The following is a 26,321-nucleotide window of genomic DNA, read 5'->3' as shown; positions in this document are numbered from 1 at the left end:
AAGTTATCACAACATCAACAACATACTCGTGTAATCTTATATATTGAGTGGATTTTAAGGATAGAGTGCAGACCTTACCCTATCTTGGGAGGGTAGAGAGATTGTATCCGAAAGACTCTTGGCTCAAGAGAAAGCATGATAAGGACCTATTTGACATATTTTCTCCATCCCAATTTAAGTGTTTTAGTTGACTGAACACAAAATTTAAGAAATAAAAGGGGCAATTTTGAATCTTGCGATCTTAAAGTAAACATATATATTGTATTTTATATTTTGTGGTCTTAAACTTGTCATTGATATGTAAAATGTTATTTGAAAATATATTAAATATAAAAAGAGGATTCTTTTTAAAACAGAAAAAAGTAAGAGACTTAAAATGATAATACTAACGGTTGCCACTAATACATTGGACTGACCAACTTTGAGCTCTTTTTAAAGGTGAATTGCAGGTTGTAAAAGTGATTGAAAAAGTGACATGTACCTGTGAATCATTTGATACCAGGCTTGTATCCCAACAAGATGGGCTGGCTTAATGGGGCGAGGTAGACATTGTGAGCCCATTCATTCATGGCAAACTTACAGGAATGACTACCTTATTATAGGTTCTTACCATTAGTAACTATCATTTTATTTATTACATTTTGTAGCTATCTTTTTAATTAATTACCATATGTATTGCGTGTATTTTACAGTATAGTAAATAGACTCAGAAGTTATAACCAGTAAAACAGATCCCTTAGAAATAGGCATTTAATTTGGTCTTAAATGGGAAAATATATTTCATAATAATATCTTTCATAATCTACTCCACAAAATTAGCTTCAATTTCCATATTCTTCACGATTCTCCTTCTCTCCACCAATCTTTTTCAAATGCAACGTAAAATTCAAAAATTCAAACCAGTCAACTGCAGAGCAAAAACAGCAAAACAGCAAAATACGATCATTCTAATGGTAATTCGAAAGTGCTTTTTTTTTTTTTAATAAAAACACTGAAAATGTATTTCAGATTGGCATTGGTTTTTGTAGTTTTTTTACTTTTTATTTGTCAAACCTTGCTAAGTTCCTTCGTCTTTGAATTCCTCTTCAGTGACGAGCTTCAAAAATAAATGTTATATATTCGGCAAAAAACTGAATGTAGTATCTTTGTGTTGTATGTTTGTTGGGTATTTGACCAGTGATGAAGTGTGTGTTGAAAACACATACATTCTGTTTTCGTATTTATGTAGTTTGTTTCAATTTGTGAATACACAAATCTTGGTGTTTTTGCTGTGTTGTTGTTTTCCCATCCCAAATACATTAATAAATACGACGACTTTTTATGTATTTTTGTATTTGAGACAGCGTGTTGTATATCTCTTACGTTTGTCACAAGTGTTAATGTATTTGGAATACTGTATAGAATGGATTGCTGTATATATAATTCTGTAGGTTATATGTATTTGGTAGACTGTTTCTTGTGTTCATTATGATATCAACTGGTGTGTTCGAAACTATGTGCGTATTTGATAAACACAGTTTTTGCTTCAAATATGTTCCAAGATGTGTATATATGGCTGTGTGTATTTATGTATCTGAGATAGTGTTTTCATAAGCTAACTCAGATACATACCTGTTAATGTATTTGAAAATCAGTACGTAGTAGGTTTGTGTATTTAATTTTGTATATTATTTTATAATGTATTTCAGGTTGTATTCAATCTCAACTAATTCATTCATTTTGAGTACAAGAATGTCCACTATATCGTCGTTGATAAGACACTCAGGTAATTGGAACAATGAAAACTGCTATGTGAATTTCAAAATCGATGCCGTAGCGTTTAAAGAATATTCGACATATATTGATTTATTACAAGCAGTTGCAACTCAACTGAATATAGACATGCAACTGAAAAACATATACATCAAATATATAGTTGAAGGTAACGATACGCCAATGGAAATACATAATGATATGAGTGTTAGGGTGTATGTGGAATTGAAGAAAGACAACAAACAGTTAGCGATGTATCCTTTGTGCATAACTACAACTGATAAAAGCGTTGATACTTGTGTATCTGGTGAAAGTTGTATTGAAGGAGGATTTTTGCAAATTGGTTACATAAAACAAACAAATGCTATGGAAACAGTAGTGAGTGGAGACTTAGCTTCTTCAAGTTGTGGCAATGCCGTTGTTGTGTTCGAAAACGACACAAATCTGGTTATATTAGATAAGAACCAAAAAGAGGTTGTTGTTGATCAAGTTTATAAGGACAAAGATACATTGAAGGCTGTTATGGCGAATTATGCAATTTCCAACAGGTTCAATTTTCGTGCCGAGAGGTCAAATGCGATAAGGTGTGTTTAATTGTTCTGAACTATTATATTTTAAATTTAATGTAGTTATCTGATATATTGTCAACTAATGTATTTGTTTTCATATTTGTATTTGAAGCTATACACTAGTATGTGTGTCTGAAGAGTGTGATTGGAAATTTAGGGCATCGAGCGTTGGTAAATCAGAAATGTTCAGGGTTAGGGAGTTTCGTGACAAGCATACATGTCCGCTAAAAGATAAGGTGTATTCACAACACCATGCAACAAGTTGGTTTATAGGTGGAATTGTAAAACCAAAAGTAGCCAACCATAAGAGGAAATACACACCTAATGATATAGCGGAGGATGTAAGAAATGATCTTGGAATGGATGTGTCCTATATGGTCGCTTGGCGGGCTAAGGAAAAAGCAATGAAGGACTTAATGGGTGAACCATCGGATTCTTACAAAAAATTACCTGGGTACCTATACATCTTGGATAAAACGTATCCAGGTTCACATATAAGAATGCGAAAATCCGACGAAAATGAGTTTCTGTATCTGTTTATAGCATTGTATGCATTCATCAAAGGGTTTGATTGTTGTAGGCCAATTGTTGTAGTTGACGGGAGCCACCTCAAAACAGCATACAACGGAACGTTCGTTTCAGCAAGCACGTTAGACGGTGCAGGTAATTCAAATACACGGTTCAGCTTTATTATACTAAAGAATGAATATGTAGAACTAATTTTTTTAATTGCCGCGGTATGTGCATGTAATATACTTCCTTTAGCATATGGTGTGATAGATTCAGAAAATGACAGGTCTTGGACGTGGTTCTTTGAGCGATTCAGGGAAGCGTATGGTGTGAGAGAGAACATGTGTATTGTTTCCGATAGGCATGAAAGCATAAACAAAGCTGTTTATAGAATCTATCCGAATGTGCCGCATTATGCATGCATATGGCATCTTTGGGGTAACGTATGTAAGAAGTATAAGAAGAGCCATGATGTGTTGAGTCCCGTGTTTTATGCAATGGCAAAAGCGTACACGCAGGAAGATTTTGATGAGCTTATGGGCAAAGTTGAGAAGGCAGATTTTCGGGTGGCAGAGTATTTGGAATTGGCTGGAAGAGAGAAGTGGGCTAGAGTGTATGCAACTGCTAACCGAGGGTGGACAATGACTTTAAATATAGCAGAGTGTATTAATCGTCACCTTGTAGCAGCAAGAGAGCTTCCCATATTTGATTTTCTAGAAGAAGTGAGGAAGATGTTTGGAAGATGGAATTATAATAACCGGAAAAATGGTACATACACGTTCACAACACTCGGTAAAAAGTTTCAGGAGATGTTGTCAATAAATGAGTATCTATGTTTACATATGACGGTATGTTTCTTTTCAAATTGCTTAAGTATGTTCGATTGAGATTCATTTATGTTCGTTGTAGTTGATATAGTTATCATATGGAATCTGTGAGATCTTTGTGAAAATGATAACATGTATTTATTAGTTGAATAAGTATCTTGATTCTATTACATTACTGTATTTGTTGTATTTAATTATACGCAGTCTGGATATGTGTGTCAAATATTTTCACATATTTGGTGTATGTGACAAGATTGATCAAATACAATTAATTAGCTATGAATAATAATTAGCAATATGTTTATGACTATAATGGTTTAATCTTTGCAATCATGAACTTATGTGTTTTTGATATATCTAAAGTATGTTTTCTGTTGATTTTGACTGATATGCTGTAGGCCGAACCATCAACCGAATACTTGTACACGGTATATGATGCAGGAAGACGTTTCATCGTTAACTTGGACAACAAAACGTGCAGTTGTCGAATGTTTCAAATAGACGAAATTCCATGCCCACATGCATGGGCTGTCATTAAGAAGAAAAATCTAATGGCTGATGATTACTGTTCTGAATTGTTCAAACCGCACACCGTGGTGAGGACGTATGATGTCGCCGTGGATCCTCTCCCTGACGAGCGGGAATGGAAGATTCCAACATACATATCAGAGGATGTTGTTTTGCCACCAAGATACAAGAGACCTCCTGGTAGGCCGAAGAAAAAGCGCGATAAGCCGTTATTTGAATTGCTTCTTGAAAAAAAAAAAGACATGCTTGTAGTACTTGTGGACAGACTGGACACAATAGACGATCTTGTAGTAATGCTCCTAGAAGGAAATAATTATTTTTTTGTTTGTAGAAGTTTAGATTTGTTAGACTAAATACACTGTTGGTTTGCATTTTTTTTTGAATGAAAAATGAAATCTGTTTCACGTACTACTTGTGTGATATCTTCATTTAGAATTGTATTGAATAGTTATCTTTAAATTCATTCACAAATGACTATAAAAGGCAGCATCAGTTTTTTTTTTTTTTAAATATTTACTATATTTTAATATGTAACAATGGTGCCAAAATACATCAAATATGTATAATGTAGAAAGTGTATCTGACTCTGCCATCTTAATAAGTTGCAGATGTATTTGAAATATGTTGATGTTTATGGGTTGGGAGAATTCAAATACATATAGCAAGATATACACATTCATATAAATTGAACTAACAAAATCACACAATGGTCACTGTATATTAGAATGTAGGCAGCTTTACACATTCATCCAAATAATGGTCACCGTATATTAAAATGTATTCTTGATTCGAACATACATCAAAAGCATATAATTTAATCAGTGTATCTGAAAAAACTTGCAAATGTATATGAATGATGTTAATGTTTATGGGTTTGGCGGTTTCAAATACATATAACACCCTTGTTTCAATATCTAAATACGCGTACGTATTTATAGTGTATCTCACTTAGTCGCTTCCGATATATAGCTAGATATATCAAATACATGTAATTTAATCAGTGTATCTGAGAAAACTTGCAAATGTATTTGAAATATGTTAATGTTTATGGGTTTGGCGTTTTCAAATACATATAACACCCTTGTTTCAATATCTAAATACGCGTACGTATTTATAGTGTACCTCACTTAGTTGCTTCCGAGAGATAGCTAGATATACAAATCCATCAAAATTCCCAAAATAAAATCACACAACTTTGATAAATTAGAGTAAGCTTAAATGTTCCAGTTAAAACTTAAGTATAATGATAAGATAGTCTTAAACTAACTAAAGCTAAAATATTTGCTATCAAAATAGCCATAGTCTGAAATTACAATTAAATATTCCTACATCAATCCTAAGTAATATCAATTCTGACAGCTTTGCCATAATCCACGGCTGGCCTAACTTGTTTTGGTGGCGCCTCAATGTCACTCATAGCATGTTCATCGATCTTCCGTGCAGCATAGTCCCAAAGGAGTGCGCCATACCTAGTGCGGATCATTGTTGCATCGATTTGTGCTGGGATACCTTCACCAGTGCTTAGATATTCAGCGAATGCTGCTACGTATGCTCCACAATCCCTGATAAGGTATAAAAGATGTAGAATTATTAGAATGAACCCCATATATTAAAAATTGCAATACATTAAAATATACGTACATGCTGTTAGTGTCTTGCTGCGGCAGATTTTCTACATACTCCACTTGGAGGTTCTCATTCTGTGTCATGTCCGTATTAGCTGGATGATTCTGCCAATTAATGCCAGTTTTTTTAGTGTAGAATCCACTTATGTGTAGATAATGTGGCAGGAGGGCAACAAGCTTTTGTACTTCCTTTCTAACAACGGCATTGTGGCCTGCGCTGCCTCGGTATGAGTTGTACACATAAAGTCGCCTGTCGTACCGAAAACAAACATTAAAAACTGTGTGTATTTGAAAAAAAAAATAGACAACCAGATACACTGGATAGTTTTACAGATACATAAAATACACTCCGAATGCCAACAATGATTATCCGAAAAGAGTATACATATATATGACTCATTAAAACTCAGTCGACTACTGAAAATACTTAACTAATAAAAGATATATACATAAAATACCTGTCATTGAATGAGAGTACGACCAAAATCCAATGATTATCCTCTTTAATGTTGACAGGTATAAAAATATTGTCAACTGAATGCCAAGGGACATTTGCATGCAATCTGTAGCCCTTAACATATTGACATATATCGTCTTCTTCGTTGGCTACATTGGGTCCAGTTTCCGGGTTGTTGTATGCAAGATATGTTTGATCAACCTTACGCATGAAGAGACAGTCAACTGTTGTGTATTTGAAATTGCTCCTTCTGTCATACTTTCCTTTCTTTCGCAAGTAGTAGAAAATCACGTCAATGTGCTGAAAATTGAAACACATAAACATTAAAAACACCAAAAACATAAATCTTAAAACAATGGAATCTTGTATTTTATGTATCTATATCTTTATTGAACCTCATCATTCCACGGCTGGCCACTCATTGATAACTGGTAGAACCAGTTTTTGTTCTCTACTACTGTGATGCCAAAATTATAAGTATAATCTGCATCATTCTCCAAAGCTGCCATCTTCTTTCTGTAGCGGTCTTCATTGTTCTTTCTACGAAAGAACCAAAGCTGCCATCTTCTTTCTGTAGCGGTCTTCATTGTTCTTTCTACGAAAGAATTATGCAAAATACATACAGTTAGTTGATATGAAAAATAAATGACTGATATTTATAATAAACACTAAATGTATCTACAAAATTTACATGAAGAACATACTTATTTTCATGCCGGACAAGAAGTCCCTTGCGAATCCACTCCAAGTATTTATCAAAAAGCTCTGTGTGGATTGGGCCAGTGATAGAATCTTCTGCGAATGGATGCTTCTTCTTAAAAATGCGGACAGTGATGTGTTTTGAACCAGCTATAAATATTCAAAATAAATATGATCAATATAAAAATGCTTTGCAATACAAAAAAATAAATGCATTAATGCTTTTTTATATATACTTTCCTGAAGCAGACTCGTAATGCTCCATGAAAGGGGAAACTTGGTATTTACTAGGACGCCTGTTCCGGGCTACTGATGGATGCAAAACCATTCTTCTTTCGGGAGTTTGGCTTGGAAACAGCTCGTCGGGCAAAAGAAACTGAGATAAGGGAATCACATTCTCACCAACTTTAGGCAGCGTCTCGAAAATATGACGATCTTCCTGCAATACAACACTCTTTTCGTGAGTGGGACCCGAAGACCAGCCTGTGCGAGAAATATCAGCTAGAACCTCTGCTATGTCAGCAGAGTTTGCTGATACGACTGGCGATTTGACAGATACGGTGTCGTCGGGAAACTCAACTATGTATTCCTATTCAAGAAATAGAAATACATTAAGTACACAGTATATATTGTGAAGGAATAGGAAACAGTCAGATGTATTTGATCTATGCCTACCGTCGAATCTTTTTGTTCTCCAGAATTATCACCACCTTCCAGAAGTTCTTCAGTAGATGCCTTTAATGTTTCCCCACTTTCGTTGCGGTGATCCATTCCAATATTAGGCACTTCAAACTGTTGCAAGCCTTCTCCCTTTGTAAAAAAATAGCGAAATTAAATAAATAAATAATACAAATACCGCAATAAAATGTAAGTATATTCAACGTACATGCATGTACATGAAAGCGTAATTCCAGATACCCAATAAACACATGAAACAGTGAAAATTGTGTTGTATTTGGAAAAAGGCAACCAGATACATGGAATGTAAATTCAAAATATGTGAGAATCAAGTTGAACCAAATACACTGGATAGTTTTACAGATACATCAAATACATTCATTTAGAGAACAAAGTATTTTGATGGAAAACAAATACATTCAGAACAACAACCAAAAACATTTAACCAAAAAAAAATTATGTCAATCAGAAAATACAAGTACAGTTTCAATACATCGAATTCACCAAAAAATTAACTCTGTTGACGCTGCATGACCCGTATCGATTTGCATTTGTACTCCAACTTCCCGTTGAATGTACTCGTCGGCTGGCTGAACCGGGGCCACACTGTCAGCACCCTATAAAAACATTTTTATTACTAACTTTTATTTATCCGTTGTATTTCTAAATATCAAATAATTGTATATGTATGGATCTTTAATACCTTTTCTGTAGTTTGATTCACTTTCATATATTCAAAAACCTTGGCAAAGTTTTCGTTGATGGCTTTGTGAAGATCCTTGAATTCGGCGAAAACCTAAAATTTCAAACAATATAAACATAAAACTGCATACCTTAATAAACAGTTGTATAATACAAACAAAAAAAATATGATAAAGAAGAAATAATAAGTCTTACTTTATACTTAAACTCATTGAGTTCCTCCCTCAGACCAGAGATATCCTCGGATTTGCTGGTGGATGGGACGTCAACAGGAACAGCAGTCGGGGGGTTGGGTATTGGAACTGGTTCCTTTTCCACTCCTGAATCATGCCCAGTTGATGCCAACCCATGACGTCTGGTGAATCGTCCACCACTCGGATGACTACCAACACGTGTATTTGGAGATGCGGTCTTCTTCAATGGCGATGCTACCATATACATCTGTCTAGGCTTCTTGTGAGGTGGAGATTGTGATACACCTTTATTTTGAGGCTGCTTGGTTGCAGAAACATGTGGTGGTGTCGAACTAAAATCATCATAGTCATCCGCCACCTGTTGTTGACCTGTCGATGGAGAATTACCGGCGAGGTATGGACGCAATCCAAGTGCCTCAATCTTACTGATGGTCGGCACAATATTCGTATAAGTAAGACGATCCTGCAAAAATAACGTACTTAAATAAGTCATATACAAAAGCACCAAATATTTCAAGGTTTTTTTTCATGTATTTGAACTTATGTTTATTTTAATATACATAGGTTGAAAATACATAATTATGTTCAGACACATGTGGTTATACATTTGTAAATGACTAGTAATCTGATTGACATAGGTTCAGATACATGTATCTGCTTGACACATGTTTAGATACATGTGGATGTACACTTGTTTTCATGCATATTGAGTCTATGAATAATTTCATATACATAGGTTCAAATACATAATTTCATATACATAGTTCAAATACATAATTATGCTCCGGATATCAAAATAGATATTTATGATTCAAATACATGTTGAAAAGTACGTTGTCTTAATTTGAACATCCATGTAATTTTGCATTAAAAATAATGAGTGCAAATTACCTCTGACTCGTCTTCTTCATTGAACATTCTATTCATGAGATCTTTAAAATGTGGAGTCCCGTCTATAGTTTTCCAGTTGAACATTCTAGGAATACGATCTCCATTTTTTACTGCCAAATTTGCGGAAACGTTAGAGCAGCACTCGTATAGCCATGCTTGCATAGCAAACGGAAAACCACGAAGGCAATAATACTGTTTTGTCTTATCCATCTTATGGTGAATACTTCTGACCAAATCATCAAACGCTTCCTTTCCCCATGTATAGTCTACGTACCGCCCACTCTCTACCAAGTCAAAATGGAGCCTTGGAATCACTACATTGTTTTTCTCACCGGATAGGATGTATGTATGGATAAAATACAGTAATGCAATCTTTACAGCATCTCCGTCTGCATCATCGTCAACGCCCCAATTCTGATCCTTAAAGCATTCAAGCAATTCAGTCTTTTTCACACTTTTGTCGGAACCCCAGAAATATGTATCCAACAGTGTGTTTTTCTTAGAGTTAATGACAATTTCTTCCCCGAAACACTTCAACCCAGTCATTAATGCAAAATCGAAAAGCTGGAACGTCAATTCGAAACCATTAACATCAATAACAAAAGCAGTAGGGGTACTTTTTTTAAGCTCTCTAACCATAAAACACCTGAACATCTGTGGTTGAACTTCACAATGCTGCATGTCAAGGTATTTCCCAAATATAGTCTCGGAAAAGAGTTCAAACTGTCTATCCGTAAGCTTGTCCTTCAATTCTTTTTTAACTTTCGGGTTCATGTAAGAAGCATATCGTATTGCATGACTGGGCGGATATTGTACAAAGAATTTAACATCCTGTATAAATACAAGTAGTTAACTAAAAAGACGACACAACAAATATATGTATACGAATATCATAAGAAACTGGTGAAGAAATTTACGAGGTTCTCATAAAACTGATCAATTTTACACAGTAAAATTTCTTAAGTATGTGGTTTTCAATTCATCAATTTTTCTAATAAATACATCACATACATTGAAAATGGTTCCAGGTTCTTCAATTTTCCAAATTCAAATACATGATTTTCAGTTCACCAACCTTTTCAAATACTCAGCAAATTTTCAAATACTCAGCAAATTTCCAATTTTCCAAATACATAACATAAGATACACAGAACAAAAATGATTCTCAGTTCATCAATTATCCAAATACATAACATACATTCAAAAAAATACGATTCTCAGTTCATAAATTTTCCAAATACTCAGCAAATTTCCCAGCTCATCAATTTTTCAATTTTCCAAATACATAACATAGGATACACAGAACAAAATATGATTCTCAGTTCAACAATTTAGCAAATACATAACATATATTAAAAAAAAATCGAAAAAAAAACACTCTTCACCAATACATAAAATATGTCAAATACATACGTCAATACATAACGTACATCATTACATAACATACATCAAAAAAAATGGAAAGTTCATAAATACCTGCTTCATCGCTGGGTCAAACTCTTAATGGAGAATGAGAGAGAAATCAAGTTGAATAATGATGTATCTGTTAAACTTGGGATATGGGAATATGGTAGCGTCTAATACGGTCAGTTACCAGTGTATTTAACTGTGTATATTTACCAATAACTATAATTTACTAATATAGTTATAAATAGTAAATAATAAAAGTAAATTAGTTACTAAATATAAATAAATAAAATGGTAGTTATTACCATTAAATATGTCTTATAAGAAGCTATAACCAGTAAAAATTCCTTCATTCATACTATATAACTATCAATATTTTCTTGATTATCTTGCCCCATTTAAACCCTAAATAAACCCAGCTCAAATTATTGTAAATCCCAGTTGAAGTGTCACCATTTTCGATTCTTGGGTTGGATTTCCTAGCATCTCATTTTAAAATCATCTTCATACATTCAAATTTACCGCTATTGCACATGGTTCTTGTTGCATTTGATGTAGTTTTATCCAATTATATTTGAATTGTATACTTTCTTTTGGTAATTTCATGCTTTTATTAGTGTTCGGTTTGATGGGTTTTCGAGCGACGGATTAAAATAATATCATTGAAATGATAAAAATTGCAACAGATTGTTTCTTGTATAATTCTGAAATGTTGAAATTCTTCTGGAAAATAGTTTATCTATGTGGGATGTAATTAGTTGAATTTAACCCTCGAAAATCGACAAGGGATTGAAGTGGTTGTGCCCTTGCTTTTTCATCAGGAAGAAGTCTTCATTTACTCTTTGTTTTTCAGTCGAAACACATGGCTGATCGACAGCAAACTCCAGAATCACAGATGCAATCTCCTGCTTCAAGGGATGACATGATTGCCTGTGTGATGGCATTAGAGGCTGCTTTGCTTCCCTGCTTGCCTGCAAGAGAGCTCCAGGCAATTGACCGTTCAGCCCATCCTTATCATCAGAGTGAGTAACTTTAGGCAAAACATATACCCCTTGTCTTTTTGCTTGAAGATCTGGAGACTTGTATCTACTAGTATTCTTTGAAGGATGACATTAGTAGTAATATACATCAACCCAGAAGGACACTCTGTCTGCCTACTTCTGTTTGCTTTGTTGTTGTCAATCTACTTTGGGTCCTCTGTGTTAACCCTTATTAGTGTTGGAACATTTAAGCTATTTGATGATCTAAAGCTATTTGGAAACATTTTGTTTTAGACATATAATCTGCTGGATTGATACGGGTGTTCTTTAAGTAGTGCAATTTGTGGAAACTTCTTAGATCCAATGAAGCTTTTTCTTGTTGGAGTTGGCTTTATGAATCCGTGATACGGGTCTTTGAATATTGCAATTTACAGAATCTTCTTAGTCAATCAATCAGTCAGCTATACCTCACTCTCCTACTAGTTTGGTTTGGCTGTTTGAATATTTTTTCGATTGGCTGTTTGAGTATTCCATGTCTGTTCCAATCTATTTGGTCCATATCATTCTCATTCTCAAAGGACTACTTAAGATTTAAAGATTAGAGGTTCTATATATAGTTACCTTTTTCTCAATTAAAAGAAAACAAGAGGTTCTTTATATCTCACACTTATCTAGAGTGCTATACAAATCTCCAACGAAGCTAAAGATTCTTTGCAAACACAGGACCTAATAAAAGCAATATAATAACAATTAAGCCTTCCCAGCCTTTAGCAAAAATGGCTCTTTGTTACCTTTGTAATTTACCCGAGTCTACCTCTATTACTCGTCTCTAAAGTTTCATCATATGATTCACAAGGTTAATACTACAACTATTCGCAAGACTCTTAGATCGATTAAGCAGATTACGATGTCCTCCCTAGTTCTTATTGTCTCGGTTTCATTGAGTTACCTTGTGTTTCTCTTGATGTGAGTTTGATGAAATTCCTGACATTTAATGTCATCTAGATGGTGACACGTTCAGGTTCTGATTGTTCCCTAATACTTGTGCAGGAATAAAGTTTGGATTCTATGCTTTTGTCTTTGTTTCCCTCTTTCCAGTTTATCTTATTCTTGTGCTTATTCAGGCTCGTTCAAGTGTAGTAATTTTAATTATTCCTTCTTTTTGCTGAATGAGTTACAAATTTGTTGTTCCCCAGTTGATGTTGAGAGGCATGCCAGAGATTTCATGGAGGCAGCAAAAAAGCTTCAACTTTATTTGATTGGGTTGCAACGCGAGGATTTGCCTTCCAAGCCAGATATGCTTAGAAAGGCAAGTAAAATAAAAGATAAAATTAGAGTTCCTAGTACTGTTTCCACTAATTTTTGTCATTGCTAATGGAGTTTTGTGGGTTCCAATTAATATGAATAGGATATTGCAAAAATGGAACAAGAGTTGAAAACAAAAACGGAGCTTATAAGCAAGCAGGAGAGACTGATCCAAGAATGGAGGAAGGAGTTGAAGGACCAATTAGACAAACACAACATGGAGTTGGAAAGGGTGTAAACTACTGCAGATCTATGTTGATGTAAACAACTGTACAAATTTTTCTTCTTTTGCGAGGTCCAGTTTTATTATTTTCTGTTGCTCACACATCTCGTAGCATTCTGTATTTGAAGGTGGTAGAAGATAACGAGCTCACTACAGAGATGACTTGTTGCTACTTTTTTTTAAATGAGAATACTTGTCCCTGTACTGTTCTCAACAGCGATGTGAATTCCCGTGCATCTGATTTTGTGGATGGAAAGAACTTTGTTGAGCTTTGTGTATACTATTAGAAGAGGTTCAGTTTGATTGAATTTCATCTTTACGGTTTACTCGTTATTGTAATTAGAGATAATAATTAGTATAATACTAATTACCTTCTTTAATTTACTTCTAATAAAAAACAAAGATATCAAGTTGAGAATTAATCTTACATCTTAAAAGAATCAAAGGTGTAAAACCTATCCCTGTAATATAGGAAAAAACCTATCTCAAAAAGCATAGCTAGAAAACGTTAAACTTGAAAAATAAGTAAAAGTCTTTCCAAAACTACCTAATAAAAATAAGGCAAAAAGTGGCAAATTAGCACAAAAAAAACCCACGCCTTTTTTGCTCCAAATTTGGGCATGAATCAGCCCCCTTTAGGCCATGTGAGTCAGCCCATTATGAATTTCAGCTCATTATGGGCAGAAATTTCATCCACTTTCTTGGCATTATCAGCCCCTTTCTTGGGCTCGATTTGGGCTCCTCTTGGACTTGGATTTAGATCATGAAATTATGTAGGGAAAATTACGTGGGTAGATACTATAGGATCGATATTACTACTATTATCTACATTACTATTATATATAAAGGAGAATACCAATTTTTTGTAGTCTTCACATGAATTTTTTGTCTTTTTTTATTCCTAATTAAAGTTTTTGTTACTTTGTGAACTCTTACAAATTTTGGTAAATTTTGAGAACCTTAAGAGCTTTTTTATGTCACTAAATATGATGATGATGTCATGAAGTTAGTGGTCCCCACATGCTTATACATCTTTTATGAGAAATATATTAAATTTGTTTAAAATTATATTTTTTCCTTAAGAATAGACACTTAAAGAATATGATTATCATGTCAATCAAATTCTATAATATGACCTTAATTATTGAATTAAAATATTATTTTTATAAAACTATTTATTATTTGTTGATGTTAATTACCAATTATCATTTGCTATTTAAAAAAATTATTTGTCTGGTTATAGATAAAGTTTTTTATTTTTTCTTATAATTTTGTGTCGTACATGCTGGTAAAAATAAGTAATTAACAAAGATTTCACTTAAGGTAAGACTAGGTTTTAAATCAAAATAATAAATACAAATGGACTGTCATTGTTAAATATACTTAAAAATGAATCGAGATTGTAAATTATAGTCCGAAGTACGTTAGTTAATTAATCAAATTTTACGTGCGCACGCTTTCAACATAAAACTTTTCTAATAAATTACTATATTAAAAGAGTAACTATAAAATATTATAGTTATAAAAACATTGTAGTTAAAGAAACCAAACAATAATAATACTAAACAATTGCATAAAGTGAGAATATTTTTTTTACCATTTTAATATTAAAATATTTTGCAAAATACTGTATAATCAAAGACAAAAAAATTTAAATTCAACATGAAAAAATTATTACAATGTGAATTTCATAAAATGATTTATTAAATTAAGAAAAGAAAAAGATGTTATTTTTTAACATGCATCTTTTGGAAGGAAAATGAAAGCTTAAAGTCAGAACAATTTACTTTTCTGGACTTTTAATTTTATTGATTTCATCATATAACAATATTTTTTCGCAATAAATATTTTTGACATTAATTGATTTTTGTAATATTTTTAGGTAAAAAATAAGTAATTTTAATTCAAAAAACAAATGAAATTAATTTAACATATGAAAAGTCGAATTTGTATCATCGTAGATTTTAGTCTAAAAATATTTAAGTAAAATGCAATTAGAAAAGCCAATGTTTGATTTTTTTAAAATCTAATATATAAACTAAAAAGTCGTTTTCCCTTAATTTTCGGATAGAAATCTATTGAAAGTATCAAATTGATGTTATAAAAACAAAGAAACAATAGTAGGAAAGATTTACAAAATATCTACAAATTGAATTTTGTAAGATCAGTTTGGGCCCGGACTTAGCACGGGCCAACTGACAGTAGTTATTAAATTGGCTAATATTACTAACAATTCACCAATTGTTCCAAATATTGACGTTTCTCCATCTCCCCCTTTTTTACCCTAATTAAGTGGTAACTACAGATTGTACCAAAATTAAATCCTCACCCATCTCCCCCCTTTTTAGCCTAATTATGTGGTAGATTTACATATGTATATTTTATTATATTTACTTTGTGTAAATTCTCGTTAATTTTTTTTAAATTATTACATAGGGGGTGGGAGAAGGGGAAATGGGAAGAGGATTACAACGTGAGGATTCGAACCCTCACTAATAAGGTGAAAGTTCAGGTAGCTAACCAACTGAGCTACTAGATCCCTATAAATGCCCGTTAATTATGCTATACACTCCAAGGTTTTTATTTGTTTTTTTTTCATTTCGTGAAGGTTTTAAATTTTTAATTTTTTCCATTTCAGTTACAACATTCTTATTGTATGTTTATTCCATTATAATGTATTTGTGTTGTATATATTGATAATAGGGTAAGTATTTTTTCACATTGCAGTATATCTAGCTTTGATTTTGTATTTTTACTCTATTTTTTTTTTGTATGTACATTACATCATTCTTCTTCTAATAATTTTTCAGCTACCTATGTATGTTCATTTTTTTTATAGAAGAGTTTTATAGATGTGTTTTGTATTTTTAATACATTTTGTTGTATATTAAACGCAAGTGATAAAATTTTATGGGAATACGTTATTGGACAGCAAAATTTGTTACTAGAGGAAGATATGAATAGCAAAAGAAGGTAAATGGTAACAACATATCCTTTAAAATAAGGTATCATTAAGGGAATTCTATTCAAGATAAACTTATATCATACCCCTATTCATTCTATTTGGTAGTTTTGATAATCAATCTATCATTATTTCCAGTAAATTTGATTTTAATGGTACTATAGGTAAATAGCACTATAATATTACAAGTACACGAAATTTTCCCAAATATGTATAACACTTAATTTACTTCTTGTCATGATTATTTAGCACATGCTTGAGCTCTTCTTCCACTAAAAACACCTTCATCAACCTTATCTTGATCTCCTTAGCTTCCAAGTTCTTTAATGGAAGTATGTCACCATGAATGTTATCACCCTTCGTAGGAGAGACTTTCAGAAGTATTTTCTCACTATCCATGAACGTCAAATCACAAACCTTTCAGTCACTCTTTTGCATGCTTTATGTTGTGCGAAATTGCTTTTGAATCAACTTGACCTTTTCCAAGGCCTGCTTCACTGGATCTGTACCCAACAACCTAGCCTCATCAGGCTTAAACCATCCAACTAGAAAACGACACTGCCCACCATATAAAATCTCGTCCAAGTGCAGTCTATTATTGCATTGTGTACTATAGAGGTCAAGTATATAACAGCTACGGAAGCATGCAGTGAAAGAGGCTATTTGGTTACACAGCTTGATAAGTGATCTTATACTAAGAATCATATATTCCATTAGCAAACATAAGATATTGAAGTCAAAACATCATTTTATTGGAGACATTATATCAAAATGGGTTGTTGATGTCAATAAAGTGTAGCAGCATGCTAATTTAGCTAATATGATAACAAGGCAGGCCTAGCAAAGAAACCTTAGGTATTAACTAGACTTGATTGAAGTGTAGAGTACTCAGTAGAGTCTTTGTAAGGGCTGAAGGCAAGATAGAGAGATGTTGCTCCTATTGATAAAGTGAATTCAAGACAAATGGAAGAATTGTTGTTTGTCATGAACTTTTTCATAATTTTTTGTATTTTTAAGAGATTATTGTCTTTATTATAGGTTTGAGAACCATTATCCTTGTGGGTTTGAGAAATACTTGGGGATCTATACAAAGAGATTGTAATTGGTAATTTTTATAGTTTTCTTTTCATTGATAGTAGAATCTCTCTCTGCTTCTGCCTTGAGGACATAGGCTTGATCGAACCTCAATAATCCTTGTGTTATTTTTTCTTTTCTGTTAGCTTTGCGTATACTTCTCAGAAGAAAAAAGAAAAGAAGAAGCTTTGTGTAGGCTAGTTAACGCAAAATCTTCCCCAACAATATCTGTCAAACTTTTCTATAATGGCAGCACTAAAATTTCATAGCTGTTATAGTGAGGTGTTGTTATATATGTATATTGACATTCAATATTTCTCATTTAGTTGTTATAAACAAAAGTACGCAAACAATTAACTTTTTATACTTTTTATGTTATAAACGAAAACAATATACTTGTAAATTTTAAAATCTAAATTGATTTTCGTATCTCATAAATTAAAAATTGAAAAGAATAATAAATTACTACTAAATCCATAACCAGTTGTACCACACAGAAAAAAATTAAAATCTATGGAACATATGCATTTTAAATTAATTGAGAATTTAAATATTTCAAGTTTGACGTAAGAACTCTTCAATTGTAGGCTGTTTCGTAAATTCTAGTCTCTTAGTGATAATTTAACGCTTGAACGGACGATGAATTTTGTCCAAACTTTTAGCAAAAAGAAATTCAATAGCTTTCCCTTGAAGGCTGTCTAAGTGCTTAACAGTTGACTCTTCTATCTCCAAGTAGCAGTACGTTGAGGCTCTTCATCGACACTTTTGTTGTCACATTATATATTTCTTACAAAGTATTATTACACGCTATTTGAGTATGACTGTTATAGAGAAGTAATTTTACAAAAAGTGTACCACTATAATGAATGTCATTGCTGTTATAGATAAAATGCTGTTATAGAAATGTAAAATATAACATAAAAAAATGGTTTCGAAGAAAATCAAACCGTTATAATAAAATGATATTATAATGAATGAAACTTATGGAGAGGTTTGACGGTATATTCAAAATTTCAAATTACATTTTTGGAATGTCCACTTTATTACTTTCTTTTTTCTTTTTAACTTCATCATTAATCACCAGTGGGGCTAATACTTAAAATATTCTAATATTAGCTGTCATCTTCTCGATTCCCTTTTATCATTTCTTACTTCATCTTGCTTTGCTTTTTCGTAATCCGAGGCGTCTCGAATTGAAGGAGAAAACATGTTACTCCTATATTATAAGTCTACTTGCCTTCTTTAAGTAGTACTCTTTTCAGAAATGGCACCGTTTCCTTTAAACAATTGTTTTGATGTACCTATTAACGACTAGTGGAGTAATTATTCAATATATATATATATATATATATCCACATGTTAATTATTGTTCCTAATCTTATGCCTAAATATTTGCTTAAAAGTTCAGGAATCTCATGTAAAAATTATCCCTATAACTTAGCTATTAATAGTTCAAATCCGAACCTGGATACTAACTAGGAGTAAGATGTTAGCTTAGCGAAAAATTGGATATGTTTTTTCACTAGAAACTTATATTTGAAAAGAAAGATAAAAATGAAAGCTTGAGCTGCCTGATAGGATGGTTAGAAACTTCATAATTTTAACTCCTACTAATATTTAAAAAGCGTATTTTTTCAAGAACAGTGCAAGTAGTGGCGGAGTCAGAATTTAAATAAAGAAGGTTCAAAAATATAAAGAAGCTGACAAAAGAAGAAGCCAAGGGGTTCAATGTTACTATAGATACATAAAAAATAATTTTTACCTTGTATATAAAGTGTAATTCGATAGCCCTCGACTCTTACTAGCTCTGCCACTGAGTGCAAGTAGGAGCCTCTAACTTGTAAATTTTTTAACTGGCAATTAAATCTCTTGGTTTACTTTTTACTTTTTACTTTTCCTATTTAAATTGAGAGGCAAGTCTAGGATTTTAAGCAATATGGTTTTAATTCTTAAAGCTTTTACCATTGAATTCATTATATAATTAAAGTTATAGGTTCATTCTACTATTTGTTGCAATTTTTATTAATTTTTACACATAAATTTATATTTCACGTCAAAAATATTTAGTTCAGATTAAGCCGGTATCCAAAGGCTACATCCACCTTAAGTTGGAAGAAAATAGAGAGAGAGAGTAACATAATTGTAACACCAGTAAGTTAAGAGGCTCACCTACCACCACGCTCCAAAATAAATTCGGAACGTGGTCGGTGGGAGATTAAGGATAGTAAGTAAAGGTGGCAACCGGTTCGGGCTAACCGGTTTTAACTGGTAACCGGACCGGTTAAACCGGAATCGGAACCGGAACCGGAACCGGTAGAACCGGTTAACCGGTTCCGGTTAACCGTGTAAATGTTTACCGGTCCGGTTTTAATATTTTGAAAACCGGAACCGGAACCGGACCGGTTAAACCGGTGAAAATAATAATAAAAAAAAAAAGGATATATAGTATATATAGTATATATATTAAGTTATACACATATATAAGTATATATAGTATATATAGAATATAAATATATATAGTATATATATTAAGTATATATAGTATATATGTATATATTTAGTATATATATTAAGTTATACATATATATAGTATATATATTAAGTTATACCTATATATAAGTATATATAGTATATAGTACATATATATAGTATATATATTAAGTTATACATATATTTAGTATATATATTAAGTTATACATATATATAGTATATATATTAAGTTATAGTATATATGTATATATAGTATATATATTAAGTTATACCTATATATAAGTATATATAGTATATAGTACATATATATACATATATATATATAGTATATAAATATATATAGTATATATATTAAGTTATATAGTATACTTAAACATATATAAGTATATATAGTATATATAGAAAAAATAGTATATATAGTATATATAGTATATAAGTAAGTATATATAGTATATAGTACATATATATAAGTATATATAGTATATATATTAAGTTATACACATATATAAGTATATATAGTATATAAATATATATAGTATATATAGTATATATGTATATATAGTATATATATTAAGTTATACCTATATATAAGTATATATAGTATATAGTACATATATATACATATATATAGTATATATATTAAGTTATACATATATATAAGTATATAGAGTATATAGTACATATATATAAGTATATATATTAAGTTATACATATATATAAGTATATGTAAGTTATACATATATATGTATACGAAAAGCACTATTCTGTATTGCTGACTTGCTGTTAGGCTGTTAGTCAGTAAATATTTAAACTTTAATTATAAAGTTGTATAACATATGTAAATATACCTACAATATACTAATAAATACTATATATATATATATATATATATATATATATATATATATATATATATATATATATAATACAAAAAACAAAAACAAAAAATGATTTTAACCACTCCAAACCGGACCGGTTCCGGTTTGGAGTTTCAAACCAGTAAACCGGAACCGGTTAAGCGGTTCCGGTTTTTTAACCGGAATCGACCGGTTCCTTAACCGGTTACCGGTCCGGTTCCGGTTGGAACCGGTTAACAGCTTTAATAGTAAGTGGAGGGAATTTTTAATAGTGTATCATTGAGTTTTTATTCTTAGGAGATCTAATATTAGACGAATCAAATGGTACTTGTCTAAACAGAATGATTGTTTTGGTAATAACATTGGTGTAGATCTTTTGGCTATTTGCACGCCAATATTCTTCATCGATGAAGTCTAAAGAAAATAGTGTTAGTCAGGATGTCCATGTGGTTGCCCCCTTGTACACGGAGAGCTTCGTTGTACCTGTTAAGATTACTGGAAATGAAAGCATAGACAGATTTTTTTTCAATTTTTTTTTGGAAAAAAAGCATAGACAGATAATTGAAGTATTCTTGGATTCTCGTAATAGCCAAAAATTTCACTAAAAAAAATTAAAATATAAAGAAGTAAACACATAAAAATGTCGACGACATTCATCTATATAGTGTCATGATCTAATTGATCGTGTAGCTTTTCACAAATCCAATATACCCGATTAGTACCTCATAACAATACACGGCAATCCCTAATTCTTTTGCTCCTTGTGTAATAGTAATTGTAACTTTGTAGCAAACGAGTATCCATTAACATCCTCTTGTATAAGGGTGGCTGGCTGCTTGCCAAATCGATTTTATAGATCAAAACAAGTCAACATTGGTACTTTTATAAAGCAACTTGAGGGTTATCTTAGAATATCAAATTAATTTTTCTAATAATACAATCACTCAGCTTTGACCGAATATATCCTGGAGTATCAATTTTTTTTTTTTTTTTTTAAAAGGGTAAAGTTTAGCCATAACCCCACAACCGTGCATACACATTTTTAATTAAAATCATAAGCTATATCAACTGCTCCTTTATTATCCAAACCATCCATTACCCCACACGTTTTTTAATACCCTAATGGAAAAGTCTTAATCATGAGGATCCGATATATAACTGTGGTTCCCCCTTCCGAAATCTTTCTTCGTTATCATTTTCAAGATTGCAGTAGTTTTTTTCACTCAAAAGAATGTGACTCACACTTTTAAGGAATTTCCGTTCTTCCTATTAGTTTTAGCACCTATAAAAGGATATTAACAAGTTCATGTAATTACTACAATCCTAAAGTAACTTCTAATTATACTGAAAGGAATTTGAGTTATCATATAATAGAAGCTACCTTTATCATATAAAGATGGAATAATATATATATATATATAGAGAGAGAGAAACATAATTATAACACCAGTATGGTACTGATTTATTCATAAATAACAACGAGGAAATCCAGCATCAAGCTGATTTCAACATGAAAAGTAACATAGAAATGCAAATCGAGACCATTAAAAAAACACAATAAGGAAACTTGCAGAGACCATCATCGATCAACAAGCTTCAAGTGTAATCTCAGCAGATTCAATAGCTACTAATTAGCTCCCAAACCAGGACTTAACAACCCACAAGCTTGATCTCCGCACCTTGAATGGAGATGGTTTCGCCACCTGCCTTTGGAACCACAGTTACCGCAATAGTATCTTCATCTTCCAAGCCAATGTCCTCCAACAGTTCAGTGATTGCCAGCTGGAAAGGAACACCCTCGGAAGAGGAATCATGATTTGCGTGAACGTGTGGCAAGCTGGTGTAGCTCCCTGCAAACTCAACCTTGTCAAGCTCATTCGCATTCACAGTCTTGTCTGCGTTGAGGAACACATCAAACCTTATATATTCCCTATCATCATACTTAACACCATTGAATGTTAGCATCTCCTCTTGTTCATTTTTCTCCTTTTGAGTCCTTGACGAAGCCGGCCTATTGATGGAAAAGGAAATGGCTTTGTCAAGCTTAGCGACTGGGAATGCCTTGCTGGTTGGTGGAAGTGAACCTGTATTCACTTTCCCTGTTGTGGTCTTTCTTACTGGCTTAAAGTTACGCCACGGGGTGGGCATTGGTGCGTAATCGTATCCCATCTTTTTAGTGTCCAAACAGTCTCGGACTCTCACACGCCATGGGTTTTGGTTTTCGTCGTAGAAAAAGAACTCTGAATTCAACCAATCTTTGTCTGTGAGATCCCTTCTTTTTCCTCCTGTTTGTTTCCATTCATTCCACATCCGATCCACATTGCCATGGTGGCAATAGAAAACCGGGTCCAAACCAGCTGAGTAGAAATTACCCATATTCTCACCGTTTGACTTGACGCCATTACCCAAATCTGAACCTCGCACTGTACCAGTCCAAATGTGGACAGGAGTATGAGGGATATTTTCAATTGTTCCCTGACCTGGGTTGGGATCAGTTCCCTTAACGTAACGCGCACCGAAGAAGAGCATCGGGCATGGAGAATTAGTTATCATTTGACGATACATATGAGTTAAGTTATTCGTCATCGTCTGGAGTTGAGTGGTTTTGGTTTCCTCGCCGAAAGAACCAAGATCGATTATGGTTCCGTTACGGACGTGTGGGTTACGCCTTTCGTCGTAAAGGGAAGAGCCTGGAACATCGAACATGGGAGGCAAACGCATGCCCTTTGGATGGTCCCAGTTCCAATATGGCAAACCAAAAGTTGGATCATCGATAAGGGATCCCAAGATTCTCTCATAGAAGTACAAGTACCACCTATGGAATGGGAAGAAAAGCCATGATTCATGAACTTGTAACTTTTTGCCATCAATCATGTAAGCACCGTTGCAATAAGCACAATGGATATTGGCTTGTTGCTTGAACCCACGAGGGTCATTAGGGTTTGTGTCAAGTTCCCTCATTCGGCTAGTGGCCAGTTTGTACTTGGCAATATACTCCTCATCTGCAGCATGAGCAGGCGGACGGATACGGAGCTTGGTCATTGAAGGGAACTTGTAATATGGAACTTTGTCCAAATCATCTGGCTTAGGAGGGCAACAAAGATAGGGTACTTCTGGACCACCAGGATTTATCTCGGCTTTACTACAAGATTTGAGATCAGGGGCTGGTACAGGAGCAGCTGATGCCAATGGCACTGCATTAGCAACACCATAGAGACCTCCTAAACCAAGAAGCATATTTCTCCTATCAACTGAATTTGTTTCAACGTTTTGGTTTTGGTCATTGTTTGAAACCTTGCATGACACTTTGAAGGTTTGGTTACGTTTCCCATGCAGGAAAAGTTGAGAGGGCTTAGGAGTGGAAGCTAAAGAAGATGACTTTGTGGATGAAGTAAAGGGAGTGTTGAGGGTTGTACTATTGCACACACTTGCCATAGCTAAGTTTTGGCTGAAGATTCTTAGTGTTCCACCTTGCTTTATATAGTATGTTAGCACCCAATAAAATATACCCCACATGGAGCAAGTTGAGAGGCTCACCTACCTGCACGTGGTAGGTGGGAGATTTAAGGATAATAAGTTGGGGAAAATCTTAATGGTAAAAATTTATCCGAGTGTTTATACTTAATTTAGTTAAATTAACCATAGTTGACTAACTAAAATTTATTAGGAATTCTACTTTTAATAAATAGATAATTTAAAAAGAAACTAAAATCATAACTGTAATGTCAGAAAGCTTAGAGTTACTATCAACATTGTCCCTCTTTTAGTTCTTGTGATTTGAAAATATTTCGTCATTCGTCCATTAGAAATCAAAAGGCATAATTTCAAAATTACCGCGTGATTGAAAGTTCTGATTAAGAGCTTATAATATGTGCTAGAAAGAATTATAATACTAATGAGTATATCTAGTTCATTTTGAATAGAAAATCTTGCATGACGAAAATGTCAAGTACAATTTTGTGAAGATTTTTTGTATGTGTTAATCTTTTGATGTGTACTGAGGATATATAGAGATAAGTGTATTTTTTTTGGTTAAGGTTAAAAATGTTTATTATGCTAATGATAATTACATCAGAAGGAAAAAAATTATATCGCAATGGTCTGTGAAGAGGAAAAAAGAAATGACTAGTGATGACCTTTGACTTTGAGATGTTGTTAGTGGCATTAAAAGGACAAGAAGATACCAGTGAGGCACTGATCGACTCAATTGACGTTGCCGCTAAGAGGACAAGTGAGAATAGCAAAATATTAGGTACTTTTTACATTAAGATCATGTCCAAAACACATGATAGTTAACTATAGTTAAGTACTAAAATTGAAGTTAAAATAAGTGACAAGTGTCATTTATTTATTGGTCTGGTGTAAACTCCGGGTGGGATAAGTTTTTACCAATTTTAATTTTACATCATTGGGTTTTTATTGTTAGGAGATCTATAGTAGACGAATCAAATGTAGTACTTTTCTAAACAGAAAGAAAATTTTGATAATAATATTGGCGTAGATCTTATGGATACTTGCACACCAAATACTCTTTATCAATTAAATAAACTATTAGTCAGGATATATGTCCATGTGGTTTCCCCTTTGGACATGGAGATCTAGAGCTTCGTTGTACATGTTGAAATTGTTGGAAATGAATGCACAGAAAGATAATTGAAGTGTTTGAGGATTTCGGTAGAAGTTTTTTTCACTACGGGAAATTAAAATATAAAGAAGTAAATATACGAAAATGATAATAGGATTCAACATATATAGTGTCAAGATCCAATTGGTCATGAACCTAATAAGGTGTTTCTTTTCACAAATCCCAACATCCCCGATCAAATACCTCTTAACATTACACCACTAAATCCCTAATTCTATTTGCTTGTGTAATAGTAGTTGTAATTTTTCAGCAAACGAGAATCGATTTAACACCTCTTGTATAAAGGTGGTACTGTGACTGATCAATCCTGTAGATCAAAATATTGATACTTTATTACAAGAACATTAGAGTTATCCTAGAATATCTTTCTTCGTTATCATTTTCAAGATTGCAGTTAGTGTTTCCACTCAAAAGAATGTGACTCACCCTTCTAAGAAATTTCTGTTTTTCCTCTTAGTTTTAGCACACCTATAAAAGTAGGGGTATTAAATGGGTGGGCTGGATTGAAAGTGGAGAGGTTAAAATAGGGGCAATTCACAGAATTGCCATTCTTTTGGGGTGGTCTTTAAATTTTGTCCCTTATATTTGCTGTCTTTAAATTTTACCCCTCATATTTGTGGTCTTTAAATTTTATTCTTAGCTTGGATACCTGAGGTTCTGGGTTCGAACCCCCGCTCAGGCATAAAATAAAAAAATAATTTCGCAAGACAGGGCTGGAGGGAGTGTATGCCGGATCCGGCATAAAGTCCTTAAGGAAAAACTAAAGTTATGCCAGAGGGGGCATTGTTGACACCCAATTTTGTCCCGCCTCTCCTCCGAAATATCTATTTACGCTTCTAATATTTTTGGCAACTTAAGAAATAATTATTTATATTTTTACTATAATTATTAGCTTTTATTAATACCGGCATTTCATTATTCTATTGTAGTCACTAGCTATTGTTAT

At 32.9% G+C, this 26,321-nt stretch overlaps 3 protein-coding genes across 3 annotated transcripts; 2 read left to right on the top strand and 1 right to left on the bottom strand.

Moving 5' to 3' along the window:
- The first annotated feature begins 1,731 nt into the window (after positions 1 to 1,731).
- LOC132637266 (uncharacterized) lies at positions 1,732 to 4,539 on the top strand. Its single transcript, XM_060354378.1, has 4 exons — positions 1,732 to 2,336; positions 2,434 to 2,984; positions 3,102 to 3,679; positions 4,057 to 4,539. Exons 1-4 carry the CDS (start codon positions 1,732 to 1,734, stop codon positions 4,537 to 4,539), a joined length of 2,217 nt encoding a protein of 738 aa, XP_060210361.1.
- A 6,647-nt stretch (positions 4,540 to 11,186) lies between these two features.
- LOC132635527 (mediator of RNA polymerase II transcription subunit 28-like) lies at positions 11,187 to 13,655 on the top strand. Its single transcript, XM_060351961.1, has 4 exons — positions 11,187 to 11,308; positions 11,693 to 11,861; positions 13,016 to 13,128; positions 13,228 to 13,655. Exons 2-4 carry the CDS (start codon positions 11,702 to 11,704, stop codon positions 13,360 to 13,362), a joined length of 408 nt encoding a protein of 135 aa, XP_060207944.1. The 5' UTR covers positions 11,187 to 11,308; positions 11,693 to 11,701; the 3' UTR covers positions 13,363 to 13,655.
- Positions 13,656 to 22,165: 8,510 nt separating this feature from the next.
- Positions 22,166 to 24,180, bottom strand: LOC132635526 (polyphenol oxidase E, chloroplastic-like). The gene has a single exon (XM_060351960.1). The coding sequence runs from the start codon at positions 24,163 to 24,165 to the stop codon at positions 22,381 to 22,383; it is 1,785 nt and encodes a 594-aa protein (XP_060207943.1). The 5' UTR covers positions 24,166 to 24,180; the 3' UTR covers positions 22,166 to 22,380.
- Between the last annotated feature and the right edge of the window lie 2,141 nt (positions 24,181 to 26,321).

The sequence above is a fragment of the Lycium barbarum genome, chromosome 4 (assembly GCF_019175385.1).
Source record: "Lycium barbarum isolate Lr01 chromosome 4, ASM1917538v2, whole genome shotgun sequence".
Classification (NCBI taxonomy): Eukaryota; Viridiplantae; Streptophyta; class Magnoliopsida; order Solanales; family Solanaceae; genus Lycium; species Lycium barbarum.
This window is presented reverse-complemented; position numbering and strand designations above follow the sequence as displayed.

Coding starts and splice junctions, on each gene's coding strand:
- LOC132635526 (XM_060351960.1), bottom strand. CDS start 24,165: ATGGCAAGTGTGTGCAATAGTACAACCCTCAACACTCCCTTTACTTCA.
- LOC132635527 (XM_060351961.1), top strand. CDS start 11,702: ATGGCTGATCGACAGCAAACTCCAGAATCACAGATGCAATCTCCTGCT. Junction 11,862..13,015: donor AGCCCATCCTTATCATCAGA/GTGAGTAACTTT, acceptor GTTGTTCCCCAG/TTGATGTTGAGAGGCATGCC. Junction 13,129..13,227: donor AGCCAGATATGCTTAGAAAG/GCAAGTAAAATA, acceptor TAATATGAATAG/GATATTGCAAAAATGGAACA.
- LOC132637266 (XM_060354378.1), top strand. CDS start 1,732: ATGTCCACTATATCGTCGTTGATAAGACACTCAGGTAATTGGAACAAT. Junction 2,337..2,433: donor GAGAGGTCAAATGCGATAAG/GTGTGTTTAATT, acceptor TTGTATTTGAAG/CTATACACTAGTATGTGTGT. Junction 3,680..4,056: donor ATCTATGTTTACATATGACG/GTATGTTTCTTT, acceptor GATATGCTGTAG/GCCGAACCATCAACCGAATA.